The 19,132-nt window shown below is 37.4% G+C and overlaps 1 protein-coding gene across 1 annotated transcript in view; it reads left to right on the top strand.

The window, feature by feature from the left end:
• Positions 1-7,660, top strand: part of PANK3 (pantothenate kinase 3) — a 28,032-nt gene extending 20,372 nt beyond the window's left edge. The window contains exon 7 of the mRNA XM_027520611.1: positions 307-7,660. Within this exon, the coding sequence (XP_027376412.1) occupies positions 307-357 (51 nt within the window). The 3' untranslated portion in view covers positions 358-7,660. The remainder of the gene's footprint in view (positions 1-306) is intronic.
• Positions 7,661-19,132: the final 11,472 nt, after the last annotated feature.

The raw sequence follows: 19,132 nt of genomic DNA, 5'->3' as shown, positions 1-19,132 counted from the left end.
TTAAAAAAAATAAGTTGTCTGTTCTTTTATCCCAAGCATCCATCCAGCTGCCTGTCAGCTGTTAAGATGTTTGATTACTGTCATAAATGCCCTTGAAATCTTCAGGATAACAGAACATACACCTTTGCTTAAAACCCCTTGTTCCTTGAATTATAGCCACTACCTTTCTTCACACCCCGAGGAAGCCATCCTTTCTGAATTGATGTTCTTAAATAGATTATACCAAATATGTGTTTATAATAACGGTTAATAGTACATGCTAATTTAAAGCTGCACTACATGAATAATTGTTTTTAAATTATACAGGGATATTTTGGAGCAGTCGGTGCACTTCTTGGTCTGCCAAATTTCAGCTAAAGTATCAGGTTTATCTCTGCTAATGTCATTCAAGAGGATCTGAAAACCAGAGGCATTATTACTGAGTTATTTTTCACTGGGAACCAAAGGATAAAAGAGTAGCACTCTTCCTGTTGATTTTTAAATGTCAGAATGGTAAGCTGCTAAATGTTGCCATGTTAAAAAGAGAGCTCCAGTAACATGAAATATTTCTAATTGGATTGCTTTTCTTTCTGTATATAGCCAGTGTTAAATCCTTAAATGCAATACAGCCTCTGATGATTGAGCTTCCTCTCAAAAAGACTTTCTATTTATTTTATGTAGCCAGCATTGCAGTACTGTATGTTCAAACATGAATCTTAAAGTCTCAGAAATGTTTCACTCATGAAAATAATTGATTCTGAATATTTGTTACAAATCTGTTCTGTGTGTGTTTTGGTTACTAATACATGGATAGTAACATACCCTGTGTGGAATCTTACTGAAATGGCAATTAGAAATGATCGTTTTTATGTGATTTTAGAAATGTTAAAGAAATATTAATTATTCATTATTGTTTTCCAAACATATCTTCTCCCAAAAAGTGTGTTTATGTGATCTACCCCCAGAAGTATAAGCTCTTTCAAATGCCATAATTTAATAGAAATACTATTGTTAAACATTACCTGGAATTTCAGAGTGAACCCTAGGAAATCACCACATAATTGGCGATACTGCATTTTTTGTATTTTGATTATCAGTACATTTATATGTTTATCAGTACATTTAAAAATGATTTTTAATTGGAGGCTTAATTACTTACTTGAAAATCTGTTCGTTGAGGTTCCAGAATGCTTCAAATGGGGCGTAGTTAGTTTATGTGTATTGGTAGGGTTCTGTGCTCTTTCTACACCACATCTATCTTAGGCCCAGAGTTAGCCATTTCTGTTTACTTACGTCTGAAGCATCAAAGCTAAAGACTTTCTTCTTTTATGAGCAGCAACAAAATCATTTATTCTAAATGGATGTTAAGGAAATCTAAAGGTCAATGGTTTTGAAACTGGGAATCTGAGGCAGTATTGCAGAATTATGAAAGGATCATTGTATATTCTGGTAATAAAAACATAGTTCCAAAATTTGTATATCCATTTGCCTTGGAATTCTATATTTTGAAGTCATTTTTAAATAATGCTATAAATTTTTTCAGATGTTTACTTTTGCAGTAACGTTTTGGAGATCCAATAATAGTTCAGCGAAGTTTTCTGAGACTGTTAGTGCTGATTTTAGGTAGTTGAAAGACTTGGGGAAATTAGGAAAAAATAATTCACTTCCTTAAATTACATCTGGATGTAATCTGGATGTATTTTGAAAATCTGGATGTACTTTGAAGAGTTTAAAACTTGTTTACAGAAAGGAAGAAATGTTACAGTGTGTTTTTACAGTACAGTTTTGCTCCATAAAGAACAATTTTCAGTTGACTCTCAAGAGCTGCTTGATAAAAATATTTCTCAAGTTTTGCATTCAAATACTTAAAATTCAGTTTTTCTTTCTCTGTAGACATGAACATATGAATAAGAGTAATGTTCAGAGGGGAAAGCATGTGAAGGTAATTTTTTAGAATTTAGAATGTTTGGAACTTTGAATTCATTTCAGTCAGTGGTCATTTTGAAAATCTATAATGATTAAACATTTTCTGCTTAAATGTTTCCATTTTGTGACTAGATATTTCAGCCAAAAGCTATCTGTTTATTTTAGAATTTTGTGATTTGGGTATCTGTACAAAAAGATTTTGCTTTAAAATGATAGCTTTAAGTTTTACACTTGTGACAAATCGTATGTTAGCAGTTACAGGTTTGGGGCTGTCTTTAAAAGAAACGGAATGGTAAAAGTATATAAAATTTAATTTGATCAATACTTTGGTTAATTTGGGACTATGATTCATACTTTTTGTCTTTTGAACCTGAAGCTCTGCCTTTTAAAATGCATATAAAGTGAACAACTTGGCTTTTCTCTTGTATAGTCTAGAATGACTGGAATAACTAATAAGTATTTCTAATAAGAACATAGAGTTGTGATGAAGGCTGCCAAGATTCTAGTTTTTTATTACAATCCCAAGAAAATGCTTGTAAGCATACAGTGGTAAATAGGTTTGGTTGTAATCCCAGTCAACTTAATGCTGCAGAGCTCCTAAGTACTTGAACAGTGCTAATAGAAATCAATATGAGAAATCAATGTCTAGTAGACACATTTAAAAAATAAAAAGAAACAGATGAGATTCTTTTAAATTAAATATTTTTATTTAATGCAGTGTATGTTACCATTTCAACATGTAATACATTTAAAAAGTTACCTAGGAGTTTTTTAAAGGATTGTTGCTACTTAGTCTTCAAAGTCAGCATATACTTCACACTTATAGCACAACTCAGTTTAACCTATTTCAAGTTTTCAGTAACCACATTTGAGTAGTGGTTATTGTACTAGTGTAGTTTCTGGAACTAGCTCTTAGAACTATGAATATGGGAACCTAATTTTTAAAAAACAAAAAGAGGGAAAAGAAGTACCTTGTTTGGCCTAGTTTATTTTACTCAGGCTGTATTTCTGACCATTCCAAAAATTATCTTACATTGTATCCTGCCATCTCATTATAGTATGTATCAGTCTTCTAATGATACTAATAAAATTACCCAAGACACATGCCTGCCATCCTCATCAGTCTGTCAAAATATGTATTTCCTTCACTGAAGTAAATGTGATGATTCCAGTGTCTTAAACTCCCCCCGCCACCCCTGACATCTTGTCTAACTGAACTTTGAGAAGCCAATTCTAAAGAACTAAAAACAGACCCTTTTAGTTCTTCATTGAGTTCCGTACACACAAAGAGAATCGTGTTTATAACTTTGTCTTTGATTTTCGTTTTTAAACCCCGGCAGTAACATTTTCAAATGCAGGGGGCACTGCCAGCTTGTTTTGGGGCTGCGTGAAGAGCACAAGGTCTTGAACCTTCTACCACCACTACCACCATCCCTTCCCATAGAAGATTACCTTTTAACTCGACTTGGAGAATTAATGGCCTTCTGTTCTACACCCTAACTTCTCCCAAGACAGCGTACTTGTAGACCTCCTTGTTTCTTGACATGGGTGTCCCCTACTCAGCTGCTGTAGTTTAAATAGGTGGACTGTTAGTTTAGATAAAGTTAGTGCCATCGCCAGTGATACATGTGGTGTCTTGACAGTCCTTCTAGAGGTTCAGATTGTTTGCCAAATGTTAGACTTTATAAAGATTCCTGAATTTTTTTACCTTTGCGTGCAAATGTATTTGTTGTACTTTAAGTACCAGTTCCTAAAAGACCATTTCTGTAAGAAAAATTATGTAGCTCAGAGGGAAGAGGTTTCTTCTATGTTCAGTGGTACTCTTGCCTTCTAAGAGCAGTCCACCACATCTTGCCTTGATTTCTAAGATTACATTCTTGGGTGGAAAGCTTAGCGAGGCAATAGTTTGCAAATGTCCTTTATAACCACTCTGCTGATTATATGCAAAGTTTTTTATATCTTGTTTATTTTTTTTCTGTTGAGCACTTTATGCTTTTTAGTCTGTTGCATTTGAGAGTGGTTTAGAAAGTTTTTCTCTTCTAAAAGCCATGTAAAAACCGATAAAGGATAATCACTAGAAAAATGAGTATGTATTATTTTGTATTTAACTTATTTGTTTTGTGGTATGTATAAGCAAAATATTAGAAATGTACTGCATTTTTGTAATAATACTTTTGACCTTAATTTAACATGATTTTCATGAAATGTCTCTGATGTCCTATTTTCCCAATAAGGTTGATTAGGGTGTTTTATTGTAATATGGAAGGAATTCAGCCAACTGTGTTTCTGTCATGAGATAATAATCTCAGAAAGTAATGTGCTTTATCTATATTACTGCCTGTTTTCAGTATTTGAGACAGTTGCTTTATATTTCTACTGAGCCTAGTAAAAGATTAGCAAAGGCCTCAAAAAATGAGTAATTTTTTTAAAGATATTTTAATAACCTATTGAAAATAATGGTTCCATGAAAAGTAAACCACTCCATCTTTTCAGACATATAATTTTGTTTTAATTTATTGTAATTGGAGGCTAATTACTTTACAATATTATGGTGTTTTTTGCCATACATTGACTTGAATCCACCACAGGTGTACATGTGTCCCCCATCCTGATGCCACCTCCCACCTCCCTCCCCATCCCATCCCTCGGGGTCATCCCAGTGCACCAGCCCTGAGCACCCTGTCTCATGCATTGAACCTGGACTGGCGATCTGTTTCACATATGGTAATATACATGTTTAAATGCTATTCTCCCAAATCATCCCACCCTCGCCTTATCCCACAGAGTCCAAAAGACTCTTCTTTACATCTGTGTCTCTTTTGCTGTCTCACATACAGGGTGATCATTACCATCTTTCTAAATTCCATATATATGCGTTAGTATAGTGTATTGGTGTTTTTCTTTCTGGCTTACTTCACTCTGTATAATCGGCTCCAGTTTCATCCACCTCATTAGAACTGATTCAAATGTATTCTTTTTAATGGCTGAGTAATACTCCATTGTGTGTATGTACCACAGCTTTCTTATCCATTTGTCTGCTTATGGGCATCTAGGTTGCTCCCATGCCCTGGCTATTATAAACAGTGCTGCGATGAACATTGGGGTACACGTCAGACACATATACATGTTCAGTGAGTTCCACTTCCACAAGTTTAAATGCGTTATCTATCTCGTGTCTTCAGTGGGTGTGGGATCATAACTTGGCATTGTATTAGAAATAGCACGGAGCTGATGTAACGTCTTTGAATGTTATCTTATTTGTGAAATGAAGGTTTAATTTGTTAACACGGGGGAATGACTGGATAATCATCAGGATCCTGAGAAAGATAGTTAGTTGCTCCATTCATGGAAGCATTTGAGATGACAGCATTTGAGATTGTTCAGCTATGTGGCATCATGTTTTATAAAGTTTGTTTTATTTGTATCTGTTAAGAGATACTAACTTTTGGATTCTCACTAACAGAATGGTATTAGTTTTGTTATTGCCTGTAATGGCCAAGTAATAGATACACCTTAAAGTACTATCAAGGGGTTTTATATATATATAAACGTGTGTATATGTGTGTGTGTGTGTGCTTTAATCTGTAAAGCTATCTAGGATTTTATTGTGCTATAACTTCAAAATTATATGGGCATTATTAGAACTTTTACATTGTACAAAAAGAAACATACCACTAAATTTATGGATGTTTGAATGTTAAATACATTTGGGATTTTCTTCAGTAATCCTTTTCTTTAGTGTCAACCCCCTGGACTATAGCCCACTAGGCTCCTCTCTGTCCATGGGATTCATACTGGAATGGGCTGTTATTCCCTTTTCCAGAGGATCTTCCCGACCCAGGGATCAAACCCAAGTCTCCTGCATTGTAGGCAGATTCTTTACCATCTGAGCCACCAGATTTTTGATCATTTTGAGTGGATACAGATGTGGGATAAACCCCTCCTAGAATTATTTATTGCTTTTGTCAAACGCAATTCATAGTGGGATTTATAAAACGCAATGTTAATAACCTGTGAGTTGAAATATAATGGATTATAGTTATCTACATCAAATCTGATAAAGACCTAAAATACCTTTATCTTTTGGATTACCTGAGAATAATCAGACTGGGCATGTTATCTGACATTTCCAGCTTAATAAATTTAGCAGTGAGTTGATTTTGGGACTTCAGGTATTACAATTGGTACTGAATGATGTGTTTGAGAGGAAGTCAATTTTTTTTTCCTTAAGAAAACCCCCTAAGTCTTAACATTCTGGCTCTTTCTGTAGTCAAGAGGTTATCTCTCTTTTTAGATTTTCAGTCTTTTTTTGCTGTAGCTGCTGTTAATTTTGTGTTTAAAGAACTAATGAGGAATATATTTTTCAAAGGAGTGAATAAAGTTAAAATTCAAGATTTTGAATTGTATAAATATGCAACTACGTTTCAAGATTTGCTGTTTTTTTTTTTTTTTTTCTATTAACATCTTCCATACATTGCAGTGCTTACAGTTTTCAGTAGCTTTCAGAGAAAACATTTCAGTTTTGTATAATTTGTGGAATGTACATCAGTAATGCAGATCGTCTGAGATTATTTTAGCTATACATCGTATCTGAATCATGGATCTCATTCCTAGCAAAGTAGGTAGTCAGCACAGGTTTTAAGCCATTTTGAAATCTGCTGCTTTTTTCTGAGGTGCCCTTTTTAGTTAACATTTAGAAACAAAAGATAACTATATAGACCTAACATCATATTCTGGTCTCCTTGTCCCAAATGTAATTAATGGAATATGGATGTAAGTCAGGTTAAGATGTTTTGTCATTTTTTAAAAATACATTGTGTGCTCTGACTTTTTATTTGAACTAAAGTGAAATGATATAGTGATTTGACTTTTTAACTGAAGTTGAATGGTACTTGTCTTAATTCTGTCCACTTACAGAGTCGAATCATACCTAGAATATGTTTAATTATACAAGCCATTTCCATTTCAGTTGCCTTATTCTGTCTATTGCATTGTTCTTGCCAAGTCTAACCTCTGTTATGTTGAAATTATTCTAACACTGAACCTGTGATGTAAAAATGTATGATGTGCTACAAATTTTATTCATAATAAACTAAGTTATAGCCTATTGTAACCTATAAAACATTTCTTGTAAATCATCTAATTTATTTTTTCATTTATGTACAGTTTATGTAAAAATTTAAAATATTTGTTGTGATCTGTTCTATAAACATTCCCTTTTTCTTTTCCTTAAGTCTTATCTGCATGAAGGAAACTTGGGTTTTGCTTGTTGTATTAATTGGCCAACTTAAGTACTCTCTACCTTCTTTTCTATAGTTTAACTTTTTCTAGTTTTGTTCATATTCTAAATAAATGTTAAAATCATGCTTTTTATTTCCTACTTTGCAAATAAATTCTCTAAGTTATTTACCATGTTATCTTTTTGTTTCTTTATTTTAGGTATTTTACTCCCACATTTCTACTTCAATTAAATACAAGGTTTTAACTGAAATTAACTACAAAGATCATCTGTAGTTGAAGGCTACATACATAGTTTTAAGTGTTTCATTCAAAATAAATTTATTCCAGGAGGGAAAGAAAGGTCTTATGTTGGCTTTTATATGTATAGCTGTATACATTTTGAAAGGAAGACATCTCTTTTCTGTTGACATGTTCTTTAAAGGCTTGTATTGTGTATTGAATATGGTTAATTTTTCTGCACCTAAAAGTCTTGATAATCTCCTATGCAAAAAGCTTAATAAACTTTTAAAATATTGCTATGCTTCTGGTTATAGGAGTTTTTAAGTTTTGTTTTCTAAAATAAACTTAGAAAACCTGACTCCTGTATTTTAACAATTTTAATAAAGAGTCCTGATCCCCTGTGTTTTCAGATTTCTTAGACACCTCTTCAGGTTTTCAGGACAACTGTTTAATACCTCAAAAAATGTATTTCAGTGAATTTTAAACTACTGGTTTTTGTTTAGTTTTTGACCTCTTTTTTGTAATCAAGTTTATTGAGATATGGTTTTAAGTACAATAATATATATGTGTGTGCATATATAAATGTTTATTTGGCTATACCAGCATGTGTGATCTTGAGTTGCAACATGTGGGATCTGGTTCCCTGACCAGGGATTACAGCTGGGCCTCTCCCATTTAGAACGCAGAGTCTTCCTGGACCACCAGGGAAGTTCCTGAAGTACAGTAATACTTCACTTCTTACAATTAAGTGAATATGATAAGTCTATGTACTCACGTAACCAGCCCTCCAAGATACTTCCATCATTCCAAAAAGTTCTCTTGGCCTCTGTCCTAGGCAGTCCCTTTGCCACCCCATCGCCTGCCAACCACTGATCTGCTCTGTTACTAGATTCAGTTGATTTTCTCTACAGTTGTCATGTAAGTGGGCTTGTACAGTATTTACCCTTTTTTCGTTTCCCAGTCCTCCATTCCTCCCACCTCTAAGGCTTTCTAGAGCTACTACAGGCAGACCTCAGAGACATTTTAGGTTCTTCCTAGGCAACTGCAACACAGCAAGTTACATGAATTTTGTTTCCCCAGTGCCGTGTGCAGTAGCATTATGTCAAAAAAAAAAAGTGTGAATACCTTAATTTTAGAATACTTAATTGCTGAAAAATGGTAACCATCGTCATCTGCATCTTTACTGAGTCATAATCTGCTGGTGGAGGGTCTTGCTGCAATGTTGATGGCTGCTGACTGATCAGTGTGGTGGTTGCTGAAGGTTGGGCTGGCCTTGGCAATTTCTTAAAATAAGACAACGGAAGTTTGGTAGCACTCTGAAAAGTGAAAGTTGCTCAGTCGAATCTGACTGTTTGCAATTCCATGTGCATGGAATTCTCCAGGCCAGAATACTGGACTATTCTGAAGGAAGGTAGCCTTTCCCTTCTCCAGGGGATCTTCCCGACCCAATGATTGAATCCAGGTCTCCCACACTGCAGGCGGATTTTTTACCAGCTGAGCCACAAGGGAGGCCCAAGAATACTGGAGTGGGTAGCCTATCCCTTCTTCAGCAGATCTTCCTGACACAGGAATCAAACCAGGATCTCCTGCTTTGCAGGTGGATTCTTTACCAACTGAAGTATCAGGGAAGCCCACGGTGAAATTTCTTTAAAGTTGGAATCAGTCTTCTCAAGCCCTGCCACTGCTTTATCAACTAGGTAATAATTCTGAATGCTTGGTTGTGGTTTGAGTAATCACTAGGAATAGATTCTATCTAAGGAAACCACTTTTTCCTCATCCATAAGAAGCAACTCTGCATCAACATTTTATCATGAGAGTTGAGTGATTTAGTCCCATCTCCAGGCTCCACTTCTGTTTCTCTTCTTTCCACACATGGTGTTTATACACACTGGCAGTTACTTCCCCTCCCCACCCCTTGAAGTTTTGAACCACTCAAAGTCATCCATGAGGATTGGAATCAACTTCCAAACTCCTGTTAATGTAGATATTTTGAGCCTTTGCCATGAATCACAAATGTTCCTAATGGCTTTTAGAAAAAAATAACCACTCACACTATGTCAACATATCCTATTCCCTCTCCTGACTCAGTGAAATTTATAGTTCAGCCAATTCTGGACACTTAAGAAAACTCATTACTGTGTTTTCATGGGTTTCTTCCATAATGCTACTTTAATCTGAAATCTTCCAGTGCTGTGAAGAAAGGAAGGCTATCTTGCATCTCAGATATAACTCAATAAAGCTGGAAATTTTTTTTTTAAAAAAGCAGTCTAACATCAAAATTCAGATTAGAGATGTCCTAGAATCTTTTCATACACTAAGAGCCGAGTTTGGGCATAGAGAATCCAAGAGTTAGGAGGACTTTCAGACTGTTGGTTTAAGCTCACGATTTTATAGGGACGAATAAAGTGCAGAGAAGTCAGACTGTCCTATGTCACATACAGGTACCTGGCAGAACCAAAACATAACTGCCTCTCATCCCATTACAGTGCTTTAAAAAAAAAAAAAAAAATCCTCTTCCTGTTGGGCAAGCAGCAGAGTTTTATACAAATAAAAATTTTAAATAACTAGGTTGTAATATCCAAAGAGAAATCAAAATAGAAAAACTAGAAGTACTCTAGAAAAATCACAGATAAAATATAAATATCTCCCTAAACAAATATAAACAGACTAAGTTTGCCAATTAAAGGAAATTGATTGGGTTTGAAACTGAAACAATAGCGAGAATTCCTTGGCAGACCCCAGTGGTTAGGGCTCTGCACTTCCACTGCAAGGTGTGTGGTTTAACCATCGGTCAGGGAACTAAGATACTATTAGTTATGGGGTGCTGCAAAAAAAAAAAAAAAAAAAAGTAAAACCAGTAAGCTTTTTGTAAAAGATGTTAGTAAAAGGATCTGGACAGTTTGAAATCAAAAGGGTAAGTAAATAAATAAATAAATAATGCAAACACTAACCAAAAGAAAGCTTCAGTCATTTCAATTCAGGTGCTCAGTCATATCTGACTTGTGGCTTCCCGGTCCTTCACCAATTACTGGAGCTTGTGGAAAGTCATGTCCATCGAGTCAGTGATGCCATCCAAACCATCTCATCCTCTGTCATCCCCTTCTCCCGCCTTCAATCTTTCCCAGCATCAGGGTCTTTTTCCAATGAGTCAGTTCTTCACATCAGGTGGCCAAAGTATTGGAGCTTCAGCTACAGTGGAAGCTCATTGGAAGGTGATGACCTTCCAATGAATATTCAGGATTGATTTCCTTTACATTTGACTGGTTTGATCTCCTTGCATTCCGACCCTCAAGAGTCTTTTCCAACACCACAGTTCAAAAGCATCAATTCTTCAGCGCTCGGCCTTCTTTATGGTCCAACTCTCATATCCATACATCATTGCTGGAAAAACCATAGCTTTGTCTAGACGGTCCTTTGCTGGCAAAGTAATGTCTCTGCTTTTTAATATGCTGTCTAGTTTTGTCATAGTTTTTCTTCCAAGAAGCAAGCGTCTTTTAATTTCATGCATGCAGTTACCGTTTGCAGTGATTTTGGAGCCCAAGAAAGTAAAGTCTGTCACTTCCCATCTATGTACCATGAAGTGATGGGACCAGATGCCACGATCTTCATTTTTTGAATGTTGAGTTTTAAGCCAGATTTTGCATTCTCCTCTTTCATTTTCATCAAAAGGCTCTTTAGTTTCTCATTGCTTTCTGCCATAAGGGTGGTGTCTTCTGTATATCTGAGGTTATTGATATTTCTCCTGGTAATCTTGATTCCAGCTTTTGCTTCATTCAGCCTGGCATTTCACATGATGTACTCTGCATATAAGTAAAATAGGCAAGGTGACAATATACAGCCTTGATGTACTCCTTTCCCAGTTTGGAGCCAGTCCAGGTTCCATGTCCAGTTCTAACTGTTGCTTCTTGACCTGCATACAGATTTCTTAGGAGGCAGGTCAGGTAGTCTGCATTTTCCACAGTTTGTTGTGATCCTTACAGTCAACGGATTTAGCATAGTCAATAAAGCAGAAGTAGATGTTTTTCTGGAATTCTCTTGCTTTTTACATGATCCAATAGATGTTTGCAGTTTGATCTCTGGTTCTTCTGCCTTTTCTAAATCGAGCTTGAACATCTGGAAGTTATTGGTTCAGTTTATGTAGTTATAAAAGCCATCAGAGGGGATGAGTTCATTATGTAACCATAAAGTGAACCAAGAAGACAATCACAGTTTAAAATATATATGCAAGTAATTAAATGGCTAAATAAATAGAAGATAAATGTAAAAGTGATGAAACTTTCAGGCATGAGACTGTCACCATGGTGAGAGATTTCAACACCTCTCTCAAGTATTGCTAGTTCAAGAAAACAGAAAATCAGTGAAATATGGGCTTGAACAGCAGGGTTAAGCTGAATTTGGCACCCAGCAATGAGAGTGCACATTATTCTCAAGCACACATGGAACATGTACAAAAATTGATCATGTATAGGCCATAGCATTAGTCAATAAATTTCACCAGATGATCAATACCAAAAGAAGATTAATTATATTCTTTGCAGCCAAAGATGGAGAAGCTCTGTACAACCAGCAAAAACAAGACTGGGAACTGCCTGTGGCTCAGATCATGAACTCCTTATTGAAAATTCCGACTTTAGTTGAAGAAAGTAGGGAAAACCATTGGACAATTAAGGTATGACCTAAATCAAATTCTTTATGATTATACAATGGAAGTGACAAGTAGATTCAAGGGATTAGATCTAATAGAGTGCCAGAACTATGGATGGAGATTCGTAACATTGTATAGGAGGTGGTGATCAGAACCATCCCCAAGGAAAAGAAATGCAAAAAGGCAAATGGTTATCTGAGGAGGACTTACAAATAGCTGAGAAAAGAGAAGTGAAAGGCAAGGGAGAAAAGAAAAGATATACCATCTGAATGCACAGTTCCAATGAATAGCAAGGAGAGATAAGAAAGGCTTCTTAAGTGAACAGTGCAAAGACATAGAGGAAAACAATAGAATGAGAAAGACTGGAGATCTGTTCAAGAAAGTCAGAGATACCAAGGGAACATTTCATGCAAAGATGGGCACAATAAAGAACAGAAGTGGTATGGACCTAACAGAAACAGAAGATATTAAGAAGAAGTGGCAAGAATGCACAGAAGAACTATACAAGAAAAGTCTTAATGACCCAGATAATCACTCACCTAGAGCTAGACATCCTGGAGTGTGAAGTCAAGTGGGCCTTAGGAAGCGTTACTATGAAGAAAGCTAGTGGAGGTGATGGAATTCCAGCTGAGCTATTTCAAATCCTAAAAGATGATGCTGTTTAACTGTTGCACTCAATATGTCAACAAATTTAGAAAGCTCAGCAATGGCCATAGGACTGGGAAGTCAGTTTTCATTCCAATCCCAAAGAAGGGCAATGCCAAAGAATAATTGCCGGGAGCCACCACGGGAGATCCCACCCATAACAAAGGTCATGCGGAGAAGACCTGACAGGCAAAGGCGGATCAGGACTCGAGGGATTCCCTGGATCTGCTCGAGCATCTACCCGGATACCAAAATCTGTCTGTCTACTGTTTATTATATCATGCCTTTTACCAACTCTTCTGACATTAACAGGGGCTATCCCCGACTGTCTTTCTTTGAAGGAAATCAACTTAGAGCTCTAGTTAATAAGTCTCCTGGGCATAATAGGAGTGTTCCAATTCAAACCCCTCAGATGGCTTTCTAACTTGTCTGACAGGTTTATCCGGACTCTTACAACTAAGCATGTGATTGTTTACAGCCTCCCAACCACGAGAGGCACGGAAAGCTTAAGACATTCTAACAATATAGAGCTTTTCAGGGAGTTAAAAATTATTAGAATAGAACTGGTGAAGGATTTCATTGTTGAGCCAATGCTTGCTGCCAAGTTTCCATATCCCTTACCTACCGTGTCCCTGGGAGTATATTAATTGATATAGTCGGTATATAGAGAAAAAAAGTAGTAGCCTTGATGTTAACCTTAGACCCTTGAGTTAATAAATTCTTTCCTTGTTATCCCCCACTGCACCTTTGTCCTATAGGAATGCAACTTTATCTAGTGCTTTCGGAGGGTGGCGCCAAACTTTAGAAAAATCACCTTTAGAGAAAATAAGTTTTTTGGCTAACTAACCTTTATCAGAGAAAAAATGTTAACAGGCCTCCTGGCCAGAAGATGATGTAAATCACCTAAAGCCTTTTGCATATGATAGGTTTGCAGAAAGAAAGCCTGGTCTCGATAAGGGTCAAGGACTGCTGACCCTGCATGACTCCACACTCTGTATTATCCTCTATGTACAACTGAGGGTATAAAAGCTCCTTTTAAAAATAAAGTTATGGGCCTTGCTCACCGAAGCTTGGTCTCTCCGTGTCATTCTTTTTTTCCCTTTTCTCTCTTTTTCTCTCTCTCTCTTTTCAGGATGACTCTTTGGAGCACAGAGGCTCTCTGAGTTCACTTATCTGCCCAGGCTTCTAAGACTCGATCAGGAAGGTGCCTAGCGTCTTCAGGGGAGGGAACGCCCTGTGTCTTCACCCCACCGAGAGGGCTCCTGTGGCCTCCATGAACAGAGCAAGTCGTGTCACGGACTTTATTGGCTTTCTGTGTAAACCAAGGAAGATCAAGCCTCTTTTTCTCCCCTTTACCTTTCCTCTCTCACCAATGCTGTTCCTGCTGAGGGTATCCCTGGATCCTGCCGGGGCTGGACCCTGGTAAATGATCCTCCCAGAGCAGGGATCAAACTGTAGTCAGGTTTCTCCACTGGAAAGTGACTGTCCTCTGACCCTTTCATTCTTTGGAAGGAAGTCGCCGTGCAAAACTCACTTTTTCACCAGTTACTTTCGGAAGAGTTTAATGTGCATGCCTTTCTGACTATAGATTAGTAGGAGACTTCTGTTTCAGTTTCAATAAATTAAGGAAAACTAAGACTTTGGGTAGAACATTATAACTGAATAATGTGGATAAATAAATAAATAAAGTGGATTTAGAGAAAGTTTCCATGGGGAGAGTTGTTGGAAGAGGATGTTTGCTATGACCAGTGCATTCTCTTGGCAAAACTCTGTTAGCATGTGCCCTGCTTCACTTTGTACTCTAAAGGCCAAACTTGCCTTACTCACCAGGTATCTATTGACTTCCTACTTTTGTATTCCAGTTCCTTATGATGAAAAGGACATCTTTTTTTGGTGTTAGTTCTAAAAGGTCTTGTAGATCTTCAAAGAACCATTCAACTTCAGCTTCTTTGGCATTATTGGTTGGGGCATAGACTAGGATTACCGTGACACTCAATGGTTTGCATTGGAAACAAACCAAGATCACTCAGTCATTTCTGACATTGCACCCAAGTACTGCATTTCAGACTCTTGTTGACAAATGGGGCTACTCCATTTCTTCTAAGGTCAGTTTTTACTCCAATCCCAAAGAAGGGCAATGCCAAAGAATGTTCAAACTACCATACAATTGCAGTCATTTTACATGCTAGCAAGAGAATGCTCAAAATCCTTCAAGCTAGGCTTCTACAGTATGTGAATGGAGAACTTCCAGATGTACAAATTGGATTTTGAAAAGGCAAAGGAGCCACAGATCACATTGCCAACATCAATTGGACCACAGAAAAAGCAAGATAATTCCAGAAAAACATCTACTTCATTGACTATGCTGAAGCTTTTGACTGTGTGGATCACAACAAACTGTCGAAAATTCTTAAAGACATGGAAATACCAGACTACCTTAGCTGCCTCCTGAGAAACCTGTATGCAAATCAAGAGGCAACAATTAGAACCAGACATGGAACAATGGACTGTTTTAAAATTTGGAAAGGAATACGTCAAGGCTGTATATTGTCACCCTGCTTCTTTAACTTATATGCAGAGTACATCATGAGAAATGCCAGGCTGGATGAAGCACAAGCTGGAATCAAGATTTCTGGGAGAATATCAACAACCTCAGATATGCAGATGACACCACCCTTATGACAGAAGCAAAGAGGAACTAAAGAGCCTCCTGATGAAAGTGAAAGAGGAGAGTGAAAAAGCTGGCTTAAAACTCAACATTCAAAAAATTAAGATCATGGCATCTGGTTCCATCACCCCATGGCAAATAGAGGAAAAAAATGGAAACAGTGGCAGAGTTTATTTTCTTGGGCTCCAAAATCACTGCAGATGATGACTGCAGCTATGAAATTAAGAGACGCTTGCTCCTTGGAAGAAAAGCTATGACAAACCTATACAGCGTATTAAAAAGCAGAGGTATTACTTTGTAGAACTTCCATGGTGGCTCAGACAGTAGAGTCTGCCTGCAATGCAGGAGATCTGGGTTAGATCCCTGTGTCGGGAAGTTCCCCTGGAGAAGGTATTGGCAACCCACTCCAGTGTTCTTGCCATGGATGCAGGAGCCCAGCAGGCTACAGTCTAGTGGTCACAAAGAGTCAGACACAATTGAGCAACTAATACTTAATTTGCAGACAAAGGTCCGTATAATCAGAGTTACAGTTTTTCCAGTAGTCACGTACAGATGTGAGAGTTGGACCATAAAGAAGGATGAGCACTGAAGAAATGATGCTTTCTAACTGTGGTGCTGGAGAAGGCTGTTGAGAGTCCCTCAGATACCAAGAGAGTCCTGAATATTCCTGGAAGGTCTGATGCTGAAGCTGAAGCTCCAATACTTTGGCTACCTGATGCAAAGAACTGACTCATTGGGAAATACCCTGATGCTGGGAAAGATTGAAGGCAGGAAGAAAAGGGGATGACAGAAGATGAGATGGTTGGATGGAATCACTGATTCGATGGACATGAGTTTGAGCAAGCTCTGGGAGTTGGTGATGGATAGGGAAGCCTGGTGTGCTGCAGTCCATGGGGTCACAAAATTGGACACGACTGAATGACTGAACAATAACAGCAACTGGGAGGATCATGCATGATGCAGACCAGCTAAGCCCTTGTGCCACAACTACTGAGCCCGTGTCCTGCAACTGCTGAAGCCCTCGTGCCTAGAGCCTGTGCTCTGCAACAAGAAAGAGAAGCCATGCACCACAATGAAGAGAAGCTCCCACCACAGCTAGAGAAAGCCCATGCACAGCAATGAAGACCCAGCACAGCCAAAAATAAACAAACAAAACAAAACAAAAGCAGGCAGTCTGCTGCTGGTTCAAGATGGTGGAGCAGGAGGACATGCTCACCTCCTCCTTCGAGAACACCAAAATCGCAACTAGCTGTGGAACAACCATTGACAGGAGAATGGTGGAACCCACCAAAAAAAGATACCCCACGTCTAAAGACAAAGGAGAAGCCACAGCAAGATTGTAGGTAATTTATAAGTAAATTAAAATTATTTATAGTTTTTGATAAATAACAATTAAGAGCTTAGCTTATTATGAAAGAAAACATGAACTGTGATAATTTTTTTCTGTATATAATACAGAAAATATATATATCATACACAGGTAACCAAAAGTTGAATATATGGTATTATGCTATTTAAATAAAATCAATAGACAAAAAGATTGGGATGAAATATATTACATCATTAATTGTGGCTGTCTTTGAATAATGGATATATTGTTGGGCTTATGTTCTTAGCATCTAGAATGATGACAGCAATATTTTTAGTATTAAATGGGTTTTTACTTCACATTACTTCAACATGGTTATACAAGATCTCTGAATCACCCAAAATATATTTCAAGTGATGTGATACAATAGCATTTCCCCCTCATTTTTTTCCTCTAAACCTTTTTTTCCTTCAGAAGCATATTGTGCTTGTTCTTGTGTTTTGCTGCTCAATTGTGTCCAACTCTTTGCCACCCCATGGACTGTAGCCCACCAGGCTCCTCTGTCCATGGGGATTTTTCAGGCAAGAGTACTGGAGTGGGTTGCCATGCCCTTGTCCAGGTGATCTTCTGGACCTGGGAATTGAACCAGGGTCTCCTGCATTGCAGGCAGATTCTTTACCAGCTGAGCTACCAGGGAAGCCCCTGTAAGCAAATTACTCTATTCTTATTCCTGTTTTAGTTTTCCAGTTAAGTATATTTTACATAAATTTCACCTCACTAGTACTATTTTTTAGGGTCACATTGAATTCTAATTCAGTTCCCCAGGTTATTAGACATCCTGTCTAATTTTGTTTTCACAATTTTTCATCTAAATACCTAATAATCACAGGTAGTATCCATTGTAAAAATCCCAATTCAAAACCATAATTACCATAAATAAGCAATGCAGTCAGTAAAATTCAAATCTGAATAGGGTCTCCTTATGAATCTGTTGTTCATTCACTCAGTCATGCCCAACTCTTTGCAACCCCAAGACTGCAGAACTTATCCTTCACTATCTCCCAGAGTCTCCCCAAGCTCATGTCCATTGGTGATGCCATCCCATCATCTCATCCTCTGTTGCCCCCTTCTCCTGCCCTCAATCTTTCCCAGCATCAGGGTCTTTTCCAATGAGTAGGCTCTTTGCATCAGGTTATCAAAGTATTGGAGCTTCAGCATCAGTCCTTCCAATGAATATTGAGGGTTGATTTCCTTTAGGATTGACTGGTTTGATCTTGCAGTCCAAGGAACTCTCAAGAGTCTTCTCCAGCACCACAGTTTGAAAGCATCAGTTCTTCGGTGCTCATCCTTCTTTATGGTCCAACTCTCACATCCGTATATGACTACAGGAAAAACCATAACTTTGACTAGACTGTCCTTTGTTGACAAAGTATTGTGTCTGCTTTTTAATACACTGTCTAGGTTTGTCATGGCTTTTATTCCAAGGAGCAAGTGTCTTTTAATTTCATGGCTGCAGTCACCATCTGCAGTGATTTTGGAGCCCAAGAAAATAAAGTCTGTCACCATTTCCATTTTTTCTCCATGTATTAGCCATGGGGTGATGGAACCAGATGCCATGATCTTAGTTTTTTGAATGTTGAGTTTTAAGTCAGCTTTTTCACTCTCCTCTTTCACCTTCATCAAGAGGCTCTTCAGTTCCTCTTCGCTTTCTGCCATTAGGGTGGTGTCATCTGCGTATCTGAGGTTGTTGATATTCTCCCAGCAATCTTGATTCCTGCTTGTGAATGAATCTTGATTCATCCAGCGGGGCATTTTGCATGATGTACTAAATGAACTCTAAATAGCTAATGAACCAAAGGGTAAAGTCCTTAAAGCCTAGGAATTTAAAAATGGAAAAAAAAAAAAAAAAAACGCCTAGAAATAATTTTCTCTCTTTATACTTAATACAGGTTTCATCTTTTGAAAACAGAGATTTCAAATAAACCAATTATTTATTTTTCTGCGAGGCATGCAGGATTTTAATTTCCCAACCAAGGGTTGAAACTGGGCCTCCTGTAGTGGTAGTGTGGAGTCTAAACCACTGGACTGCCAGGGAAGTCCCTATTCTTTTCTTAAAATTTATTTATTTGGCTGCACTGGATCTTTGTTGGGCACACAGGAGCTTCGATCTTTATTGCAGTGTGTGGGATCCAAAAAATGCCATTATAGATATAATGCTTCCCTTGAATATACCTGTACCCTAATTTTAAAAGGCTATAGGCACATTTGAGTGTATTTACTTGAGGTGGTAATGTCCTCTTTTTAAATATGGTGTGTTCAAAAGACACTATTGGAAAAGCTAAATTTAGTCACAAGTGACAGCAATATATGTGGAATACAATGACTGGTTAAAATTGCCACTCTCTTTTCTTCCTCAGAGAATTGTCTCTTTTAAAAAACTGAGTTTAAATATGTTAGAATATTAAATAGCATTTTACTGTTGACAGAAATATCTAAGAAA

This window comes from Bos indicus x Bos taurus, chromosome 20 (genome assembly GCF_003369695.1).
Source record: "Bos indicus x Bos taurus breed Angus x Brahman F1 hybrid chromosome 20, Bos_hybrid_MaternalHap_v2.0, whole genome shotgun sequence".
Classification (NCBI taxonomy): domain Eukaryota; kingdom Metazoa; phylum Chordata; class Mammalia; order Artiodactyla; family Bovidae; genus Bos; species Bos indicus x Bos taurus.
This window is presented reverse-complemented; position numbering and strand designations above follow the sequence as displayed.